Consider the following 11616-nt stretch of genomic DNA (forward strand, 5'->3'; position numbering starts at 1 on the left):
TTAGAGCACATACCCTCCAGGGAAAGACTGAAATACCTACTGTGAGCTAGTATTAAAGATATCACAGAATATACACTGTTGTCTGGTGGTGTCCTTGGGTGACCTTAGGGCTGCTTTGGTCAGGAAAGAACATCACACCCTTCTCTTCTCTTCTGTCAATCCTTTTGCCTGGCTCCCTTAAGACTAGGATAAATGAGGTTCTGGTCAATAAACCAGATTCTAAAGATAACCTCACACTCATGAAACTCATAAATATTTGGATGGAAATAAGTCAATGATATTGTGTTACATGTATCTGTGGCAGGGAACAGTCTCCTCTTTCCACATCATTTATTTATTTTGTGTAAATCTCCTCGATGGTGTCTCAACTTCTTTTCAAAATTACAAGAAAATAAGTCCCCTAATTTTACTAGGCAAAATCATCTGTAATAAAACAAAGGGTTTTGGTTCTTTTGGAAAAACAAAAACCTTATTTTAATAGAAATTGTTTTGTTTGGACCTGGGATTTCTTTGCTATAGGAAATTCTTGGTGAGAAAACTCCTTCCACTGAAGTACATCAGCAACTTATCTGTCACTTATAGTCTTAGAGAGCTGCTTAAAGCTCCTCAAGAGCAGGAATTGTCTTTTGTTTTTCTTCATATCTTCAGAAATTGGCAAGGTGCCGAGCTTATACTGTTTTTCAGTCATTTTTAGTCATGTCTGACTCTTCATGACTCTATTTTAGGGTTTTCTTGGCAAACATACTGGAGTGGTTTGCCATTTCCTTCTCCAGTTCATTTTGCAGATGAGGAAACTGAGTCAAATGGGGTTAAGTGACTTGCCCAGGGTCACACAGCTACTAAGTGTCTGAGGCTGGATTTGAACACATGAAGATAGTCTTCCTGATTCCAGTACCAGTGCCCTATCTACTGTGCCACCTAACTGCCTCTGGCACATATTAGCAACCTCATAAATGCTTATAGGCTAACTGAGTGACTATGGTTGGAGGCAGAACCTGAACACAGGCCTCCTTTACTTCAAAGTCAGCATTCTATCCACTATTATGCAACATTTGCTTTTACACATATAATCTAATCTTTGAATCTGTTAACTATTATGTGAAGAGATTTAACAAACAAGCCCTGGACCATCCTTATTGTTTTCATAATTTCTTTTTTTAAGTATGAAAAAACCCCCAGAAACATCAATTAAAAATATTACCTAATATCAAATTTGCGGTGACCTGGCTCTAATAGCATAGGCTTTTCAAGGTATTTCTGAATCACATGTACTTGTCCTTGGTTATCTATAAAATCCAGAAGTTCTGTAGCCTCTGAAGAAATAAGAATGCCTTCACCTAACAGGGGAAAAGAAAGCAAATCATTTCAATTCACAGAATGGGGGGGTAGAACCCACAGAAAACTGAAATGGGATTTAGTGTCTTCCAAGAACACCAACCAGTAACTCACATATGCTTTCACTCCTCTTTCCATTTGGGAGAGTCTGACCATGAACAGATTTTCTTAGGGTCTGAAAAGATCAGTAAGGTTCTATTGTCCAGCATATGCTTTCCTCAGTATAAATCTAGTACAACAGCATGAGTATTATACTGGCAGGTTTCTTCTGGAGATGAGATTTCATTACTGTTTCAGCATGAATAAGTATACTAAATAAGTGTCACTCTTGCATTAAGGAAAACAGCAGATTAAAATAAGTAAGATTTGTTAGGGGATGTTTAACTTGAAATTTATATTTTTAACTTTATAGCTCTGGTTTTAAATTTTTTTCCAGATGAAATTTCAATAATTAACAGAGAGCTATAGGATGACGACCATCCTACATACTCCTTAACTCTAAGTATCCACCAAGGTCGTGTTCTCCCTATAGACATTCAGTCCCTTGGTGAGCTCATCCACACTCATAACCTTCGTCACGTCCATGATGGTAACACAAAAATATACATCTCTGCCCTCACCTCTCAAATGAATTCAGTCCCAGAGCAAGTTGTTTCAATTCTTTGAAGAAAGTGTTTTATAAACCTTAAAGTCCTATGTAAGTATGAACTATTATTTTATATATGGTCTTTGTAAAAATTAGCGCTTTTCTTTTTCTAGACACATGCAGATCGCTAGGGTATTCTCATGTTCATCAGCTAGGTGGTGCAGTGGATAGAGTGTCAGGCTTGGAGTTCAGAAGACCTGAGTTCAAATTGGTCCTCAGACACCAGTTGTGTCACCTCAGGCAAATCATTTAACCTCTACTTGCCTCAGTTTTCTCATCTGTGAAATGGGAATAATAATAGTGCCTACCTCCCAGGGATGTTGGGATGAACAAAGGAAATAATAATCGTAAAGCATTTACCAAAGTGCTATATAAATGTTACCAAGATGTTTTTTTTTTTTAGGTAAACAGAAGACTGCCACGTTGTTCAAAAGCCAAACATACGCTTGCCAAAAAGACTATTTTATGGAGTACTCACAAAAGGCAAGTGCTAACATGGTGGACAGAAGAGACACGAGGACACTCTCAAGGTCTCTCTTATGAACTTTGGTATTGATTATGTGACAGGGGAGACACTGGCACAGGACTGCTCAGCATGGCATGCCCTCATCAGAGAAGGTGCTGTGCTCTATAAGCAAAGCAGAATTGAAGCAGTGCAAAAGAAATGTGAGATGTGCAAATTTAAAGAACCCACCCCAGATGTTCACATGGACTATTTGTGCCCGACCTGTGGTAGAGTATTCTGAGCTTGTATAGATGTGATCAGCCTCAGTCAGGTGAACTTGACTCTAACATAGTGATATCATTTTTGTTCCACTTCAAGAACAGAGGACAACAATTAACATAAATGTTAGATGTCGTTATTATTAGCCAAAAGGATTATTTTTTTTTATTTCACAAATACACTGATTTCATTTAGAAGAGCACAAAATTTCCTCAATTCTCAAAGGAAAATTTCTTTCTTGTTTGGTTTTGTGTTATCTAACCTACTAGTAACATTTTACATTCATTCAGTGCTTTAGATAATTTACATTCTCATTGCATCTCATAATAACTCTATGAAATAGCAAGGTAAAGAATCAGTTCCATTTATAGATGAGGAAACTGAGGCTTAGAGATTGTAAGTGCAGTAATTTGGATAAAAGCACAGGCAGTATGCCCATGAGATTTACAAATGACACAAAGCTAGGATAGTTATAATAGTAGATCCCAAAGTCAGAAGTCAAAGAGATCTAGATAGGCTGAAATCCAAAGTTAGTAAAATTCCATTTAATTTCATTACATTTCAAGACTTCTCTATGGAGAGATGGGATGTGAATCTAGGTCTCCCCATTCTAAGTTCAGTGCTTTTCCCACTGTATCAACATTGGCTCCTAGAATTTTAGAATGTTACATTTTGGAGGAACCTGGGAGATCATTTCATCTAAGTCCCTCACTTGAGAGTTGAGAAAATAGATCTAAAAGCCCCACACGCAAACCCTTATCTCACTATATAGATCAGTTCAAGTCAAAATCATTTGGAGGTTTTAATGGACTACAGGCTCAATTTCAATCAACAATGTGACATAGCAGTTACAAAACCTAAGTGATTTTAGATTGAAGCCAGAGGCACAGAGAGTGTCCAGAATGAGAGTTGTTCCTGTTCCGTCTTACTTAACTCGCATCAGAGGACATCTGGGGTGACATGATCAGTCAGGAGTGGAACAATTTGGGAGGCACATTAATGATCAGAGGAGGTCCAGAGGAGGGTAGTCAGGACAGTGAGGGGTCTAGTGACTAGGATAAGCTGAAGGAACTGGAGATGTTTCACCTAGAGAAAAAACTTAGGGTGGATAGAAGAAGAACCTTCCAGTATCAGAAAGGTTTTAATGTGGAATAGAGAATTGGGCTTGTTCTGCTTAGATCTAAGAGGGCAGAAGCAGGAGAAATGGAGTCATGTAACCTTTCTGAGTTTCAAATTTCTTAATCTATAAAATGAAAAAAACAAAGATTAAAAGTCAGCTTGATTAAAAAAAATCAACATAGAGCTATCCAAAATTGAAATAAATTGACTAGCAAGGGGAGAGGATCTTCAGTGCAAGATGCTGGATGAAATTTGTTGCTAATTCTTATTCAGGTACTATTTAAACTAGATGCCACATGAGGTCCCTTATAATCTCGTGCTAATTTGATACACTGCTAATTTTGCTGTTGCTGTTGACTCATTTTAGTTGTCTCTGACTTTTTGTAACTCCATTTGGGATTTTCTTGACAAAGATACTGCAGCGGTTTGCCATTTCCTCCTCCAAATCATTTGACGGATGAGGAAACTGATGTAAACAAGGTTAAGTGACTTGCCCGGGGTCACGCAGCTAGTATTTGAGGCTGGATTTGAACTCAGGAAGCTGAGTCTTCCTGATTCCAGGGCCAGCGCTCTATCCACTTCACCACCTAGCTGCCCACTCTGCTAATTAGACTTGTCAAAAAATAGAATAGGGCTCCTTAGGATGGAATGGCTTCCTCTTAACAGAAGGTTTTCAAGTAAATGCTAGATGACCACTTTTAGGGAATGTCAGAGAGAAGGTTACTGTTCAGTGATGAGTTTGACAAGACAGCCACTGAGATCCCTTCCAAATCTCAGATTCTATAATTCTGTGACTTTCCCAAAGTCACATGGCTGGCAGAGTGGGAATTACATTGGTCTTAAGAAGACTGGACTTAAAACCCCAACTCTGTTATTTACTCCCTCTGGGATTTTGGGTAAGACAGTGAAACTCTCTAGACCTCAGTTTTCTCATTTGGTAGGCTAAATGACCCATAATGTGGCTTTCAACTAATAATCTCTAATGCTACAACTTGCTCCACCTACAGAAAATCCTAGACTATAAAAAACTTAGAATCTTAGTGCAACATTCTCATCTTACACATGAACTGAGGTTCAGAGATCAAAGGACTTGACCAAGGTCACACAGGTAATAAATTGCAGAGCTAAGATTCAAAACTAGGTCTTCTGGATCCAAATCTGGAATCATAGGGATATGAGAGCTGAAAGAGACTTTTACCAGATTGATTTCAGTCACCTCATTTAACAGATGAGGAAACTCTGACCCAGAAGTCTGGCCATATGGACAACCTGGAGAGATACAGAATGCATGGTGCAACAGTTAGGTGGGTTCCAGATACCTAGTGGAATATCACAGGGTTGTTTCATTTATAGAATGTTGTATCCATTGTGAACATTTTAAACATTTCCTTGGGAAGCAGACTTGGCATAATTATTAAATTTTCAGATGATGTCAAGTAGGGAGATTTAGTTAGCTAATTAGCTAGTTGACAACTAGAATTCAAAGTGATCTTGACAGGATCCAGAAATGGGATGAAACTAACAAGGTGAAATTTAGTGGCTATAATTACAAATCCCATCGCTTGAATTCTCAAACTCAACTGTACAGTTACAGCTCTGAGAATCAGAAAACAGTTCATGTCAAAAAGATCTGGGGATTCTAGTGGACTGCAAACTCACTAGGAACTGACAGTGTGATGTGGGAGCCACAAATTAATGTAACATTAGGCTGTGTTAGTAACAATATGATATCCAGAGTTAGGACAGATATTAGCTCCACTAGTGCTAATGCCCCTGTAAGATCATATTGGGAGTATTATGTCCAGTTCTGGGCAACAGATCTTGGAAATGACATCCATAAGTTAGAAAATGTCTAGAAGAGAATAATCAGGATGTTAAGGGGAGCTGAAGCCATGTAATATAAGGAACAGCTGAAAGACAGGTGCATTTTTAGCTCAGAGAAGACATAGAGGGGGACATGATGAGAATAGTGACCTTCAAAGAAATGAAAGAGGAATCATGTGGATGAAGAGTCAGCTTCTTAGCAATTCTAGTTGTACAAGACTAATACGGTAATATGTTTTGCATGACTGAACATGTAGACCCAATGTCACTTTGCTTATTGTCTCAGGGACGGAGATGAGGCAGAGAAAGAGAAAATTTGGAACTTAAAATTTTTTTTTCAAAATGAATGTTTAAAATTGTCTTTACATGTAACTGGGGAAAAATAAAAACCAATTCTAGTCATATAAAGTGCTGTTTGGGAGTGAGAAGAATAGAGAGGGAAAGTTAATCACTGTGCAGAGGGCTCACTGATCACTACTGGAGGCATAATTTGGGTAGAGGATAGATTGGATGATCTCTGAAGTTCCTTTGAAATTATCAGTTCTACAAATCTACAAAGCAATCTACCACAGATCATATAAGTTGTCAGTGACAAAGCCAGATCTAGAAGAACCCAAGTCTCCTAATTTCCAGGATCACACATCTACATGCTATATGACGGACATGGCTGAGATAAGACACATTAAAGCTTTTTCAGTATAACTGTATGGCTCACTTTTGCCACAGTCCTTAAGCTGAGCTGACATCATCATGCCCAAGCTTAAAAAGAAGTCTCCTTAAAGCCCACAAACATTAGTCCTCTCTTCTATTTGGTAAGTGGAAGAGAAACAAAATTGTAAAGAGGAACTATGCTGATCCCCAATAACCCAAAAGGAAGGCTAACTATTCAATTTCTCTCCTTTAAACATTACTGGCTATAGAAGTGATTTGGCGATTTGGCAGGTATATAACATAGAGATACTTACAAATAGCTAATTTTTTGTACCAGTTTCCAAAGAAAAGCTAGAATTGATAAGACTGCCATAATGTTCAATGTGACATCATTCATTTGCAAAGACAGGACTTGGCAATTCTACTTTGATCTCATGGACAGAAAACTTGATATGCCATCAGAAACTATGTGGTTCTACTCCGAGTTCATCCAAAGCTCTCACTATTTCATAATTGGTCTTGGAGACAGACTGAATCTTACTACTCAGGCTAAGATGATCCAATGCATCATATTTTTAGGGAGAAGCAAAAAACTACCACTGAAATAACAAAGCATCATCTATAAACACAAAGGCCAATGATAAAATGGAAGAAAAAAAGTATTCTTTCAAGTATAGCCATGGCTATGAGACTAACCTTTGGCACCTGCAGAGGATTTGGCTATCCATACATTGCCCTCCCCACCCTCCTTCCTCCTGTTATAGGAGGCAAGGAAGACTTCCCTTTCATCTGTCCTTGAATTATTTATCAAATGGCGGATTCCATTCTGCGACGGTGATGCTGGGGCCACAGGCGTCTTGAGATTAGTTGGATAAATCACGTAAGATTCTGGGAACCATGTGCACGATTCTGTCAATTCAGGACTTGTCTTGATTAACCTAATGGATAACAACAGATGGTCAGTTGCTCTTTTTATTCCAAAGAATATCTTCTGGGACAGGGAGTGGGAGGTAGGAGAAAGCCCCACGGTTCAATAAGTTCAATCTGTCACTCTGATCACTCTTTAATAAGGCTGGGTTTCCTCAACCTAGGTGACAAGAAGTCACAGGAGGAATAAAGTAGCCAAAGACTGGACTTTTTTCTGGCTTGGCTCTTGTCCTTGGGCCCTTATATGAGGGAAATACGATATACCCTGAGGCCTGAGTCCATTTGCCAAATGGAATGTTAAAAGCATACTCCAGCTCATTCTGACATGGCACTTGGTCCAAAATAACTTTATAGTATCTACAAAGAACTAGAGATATTTCCTGTTATCCTTCAGTGTACAACTTCTCAAATCAGTGTTTTTTACACAAGACTACCTTTCATGAAAAACTGAGCCAGACCTACATTGGCAAGGTGAAAAGTTGAAGAAGTTATTTGGGAGAAACAAAAAAGCACTTCTGCCTCAATTATCTGGATGATTTATGGGGCAGGGAGTGGTGGTAGAAGCGACCTGACTTATTCCAACAATTTGCTCAATTCTCTAGTTCTCTTTGTTAGTGTAGAGCTATCCTCAGTTTCTAAAGAAAAAGAAAACATCTTTGATTGGAGAGAGGATGCCAGCAATTATGGTAAGAAGCCTGGTTATTGCAACAATTTCCTAATTAGCTTCCTTTGCCTAAAGTCTTTACCCTCTCTAATATATCCTCCACATAGCTGATAAAATAATTTTCCTAAAGCATAGGTTTAAAAAATACTCAAAAAAAGCTCTAATGCAGATATGGGAAACCTGTGATCTAGAGGCCACATGTGGTGGCCTAGGTCTAGGTCCTCAAGTGCGGCCCTTTGATGGAATCCAAACTTCACAGAAACAGCAAAGGATCAAAATCAAGGATTTGTTCTGTCACAGGGTCACACCTGAGGACCTAGACTGGCCACATATGGCCTCCCACCCCTGCTTTCCTACAGCCTTTAAGATAAAATGCAAACTCCTCTATTTGGCATTTAAAGTCCTCTACCTTTCTAAGCTGATAACACAATGCTCCCCCTTCACACACTTGATACTCAAACTGGCCTCTCACATGAAACTCCATCAATCACTTCCACATCCTTGCAGAACTTGTCTTCCCCCCATGCCTGGAAAGCATTCCTTCCTCATCTTTTCTTTTGCCTTTTTTAACTTCCTTCAAACTCAGATTAAGCACCACCTAGCACTTGAGGCCTTTTCTCATTTCCTCAGCTGCTCATGCCTCCCCCAATCCCTCCAAATAATCTTATTTCTATTTTTTATGTATTTCCCATTTATTTCTGTATGTAGATACAGCCAACTAGTTAGCACAATGGGTAGAGTGTTAGAGTTGGAGTTAGGAAGTCCTGAATTCAAAATTCTGTCTCAAACATTAGCTGGGTGACCCTGGCCAAGTCCCTTAACCTCTCTATGCTGCAGTCTCTTCATCTGTAAAATTAATTAAATTAAAATTAATTGCACCTGCTTTGGAATACTGTTATGAAGATGAAATGAAGAAAGGTATATAAAGCATGCTGTAAATCTTAAAATGCTATATAAATGCTGTTATTATTGTTGTTGTTTATCATTCCAGTTGTGTCAGACTCTTCATGACTCTATTTTGGGGTTTTCTTGGCAAAGATACTAGAGTAGTTTGCCATTTCCTTCTCCAGCCCATTTTATAGATGAGGCAACTGAGGTAAATATGGTTAAATGACTTGCCCAGGGTCACACAGCTAGGAAGTGTCTGAGGCTCTATTCATTGTGCCCTAGCTGCCTTTAAATCAGTACACTCTGGAACCCATTAGTAATGAAAAACTAAATATTTAACAATAAAAAACTGTGACAGTCTAGGATCACAGAAAAGTTAACCACAGCTATGGTTCTAGCAATACTTTGGTTTTGCTATAACTATTACTTCAGCATTAGTTATGAGTGGGTCCTTTTTGTCATTCAGAGAATAATTCTGCAGAACCCAAAGTAAAACATGTTCAGGTACTGTATGTCAGAGATCAAAGATTCAAGCTTTCCTTAACCACAAATAGGTCACACTGCCCTTAGCAGATCATTTATAGATTGATTAGAAATTTGTTTCACAGGGAAATACCACTGTAGAAAGTGGCTATGCATATTTGGATTCCTGTGTTTCCTGTAGTGACTTTAGCTTTTCATGGAATACCTAAAAAGGCATGGAAAGAAAACTTATGTGGCTATGAAGAGGCCTGCTTTAATAAACATTCTCATTTATCTTTTCAACCCACCTCTTAAAAAAATTTACTTTTTAATTTGGAAAAAAAAAGGGAAAGTCACAGACACAGCATTTTCTTTGAAAAAAAAAAAACCCTTCCAAATGAGAGGTAACCAATCATTAGTCCCTAGATCCTGGTAGAATTTATTTTTATGGAAGTTTCATGGACATTTTACAATAAAATGTGTATTATAAAGCTAGGATCCTATGACTTTGGGAAGAAGAAAGGGAAGTATCTGTCATTAAGTGCTTACTGTGGATGACTTATGCAGACCTCTGTGCTAAGTGCTTTACAAATGTGATCTTATTAGAGCCTCACAACAACCCTGGGAGGTAGGTGTTATAACTAGTTGCTATTATTATTCACATTTTACAGTTTAGGAAACTGAGGCAGACAGGTTAAGTGACTTGCCCAGGGTCACACAGTTAGAAAGTATCTGAGACCAGATTTGAATTCAGGTCTTGATTCTAGATCTAGTGCTCTATCCACTGTGCCACATAGCTGCCTAAAGAGGACTCTTTCTTTCTTTCTTTCTTTTTTTTTTTTGCCTTTTGGAGGGCAATTGGGGTTAAGTAACTTGCCCAAGGTTACAAGGCTAGTTTTTTTTGTATGGGTGTTAAGTGTCTCAGGCTGGAACCAAACTCGGGTCCTCCTGACTCGCCACCTAGCTGCCCCAAGAGGACTCTTTCTTAAGTGAATGGAGTTGTTACCCTCAGTTAATCTTAAGTATTTATTAGGTCCAGGTCTTCTCAGTGGGGAAGAAGGAAAAAGGGGAAGGAAATAAGCAATTGTGTAGCACCTACTACATGCCAGGCATCTTGCTAAGTGCTTTATAAATATCATTTATTTGATCCTCACAACAACTTTACTAAATAGGTGCTGTAATTATCCCCATTTTACAGATGAGGAAACTGAGACAGAGGTTTAAGTGTCTTGCCCAGGGTCACATAACCAGTAAGTATCTGAGGCCAATTTGAACTTGGGTCTTCCTGACTCCAGGCCCAACACTCTGCCCACAGCAGCAGTGCCTTGTAAATTCCTTTTTTTTCTTTTCTTTTTGGAGGGGGGAAGGTAGGGCAATTGGGGTTAAGTGACTTCCCAAGGTCACCCAGCTAGTTTTGTGTTGTGTCTGAGGCCGGATTTGAACTGAGGTCCTCCTGACTCCAGGGCCGGTATTCTATTCACTGCACCACTTAGTTGCCCTGTGCCTTGTAAATTCTTCACGTGCAAATGAACAGAGGACCTCAGCATAAGGCCAGCCCCAAACCACCAGAAATTAGCTGAGGGGATGAGTCAAAAGAAGTCCAGAAATAGAACCACAAAGAAATAAGAATACTTTTGGCATGACAACCCCATAGGCATAATCAAGAAAGCCAGATAAGGAACATTTTGGGAAGGGCTATCAAGAAGGTACCAACCAGGTTGTAGAGAAATGGGTATATTCATTAATACCCAATAACAGTCATTAGTGATGATAACATTTACATACTGCTTGAAGGTTTTCAAAGCTCTTTACAAATATTACATATATAATCTTACAATAAATTTGTATATAACTATTCTATATAAACATTAAAAATAAAATCTCATTTTATCTTAACAATGCTGGCAAGTTCTATTAATATCCCCATTATATAGATGAATAACTGAGGCAGACAGAGATGAAGTGACTTGTCCAGGGTCATACAGAAAGTAAATGTTTGAGGCCAGATTTGTATGCAGGAGTCAATTTGTATTGACTCCACCATTTCACCTAGCTACCTTGACAATTCACTGATATTTACTGATAATGGAATTAAAAATTGATATGATCTTTTTGCTGAGCAATCTGATAGTATGCCATAGAAGTTACAAAGATAATTATACCATTTGATGTAGTAATTGCATTGCTAGCAATTTACTCTGAAAGCTATCAAGAACAATAGGAGGGCTGCCCGTTCAAAGACTTTTTTTTCTAGCAGCATAACAGTAATTATGAAAAAGTGGAAGGAACCTAAATGTCCAATAATAAGGGAATAGCTAAAGAAAATGTGGCATGTTCATGTAATGAGTCATTAATACCAACAAGTATGAGGAATAC

General features: G+C 38.5%; 1 protein-coding gene across 2 annotated transcripts in view; it reads right to left on the minus strand.

The window, feature by feature from the left end:
• The window catches only part of TTL (tubulin tyrosine ligase), a 48333-nt gene that overhangs the window by 21037 nt on the left and 15680 nt on the right, over window positions 1-11616 (minus strand). For both annotated transcript variants that reach the window (XR_011165975.1, XM_069075555.1), the window contains exons 3-4: window positions 6996-7237; window positions 1202-1337 (exon numbers count right to left, since the gene is read on the minus strand). Coding sequence is in view for 1 of the 2 variants with exons in the window: in XM_069075555.1 (XP_068931656.1) it covers window positions 1202-1337; window positions 6996-7237 (378 nt within the window). In the remaining variant the exon portion in view is untranslated. The remainder of the gene's footprint in view (window positions 1-1201; window positions 1338-6995; window positions 7238-11616) is intronic.

This window comes from Petaurus breviceps, unplaced genomic scaffold, assembly GCF_028583685.1.
Source record: "Petaurus breviceps papuanus isolate PSGF00001 unplaced genomic scaffold, PetGlider_PUasm1.0 90919, whole genome shotgun sequence".
NCBI classification, from domain to species: domain Eukaryota; kingdom Metazoa; phylum Chordata; class Mammalia; order Diprotodontia; family Petauridae; genus Petaurus; species Petaurus breviceps.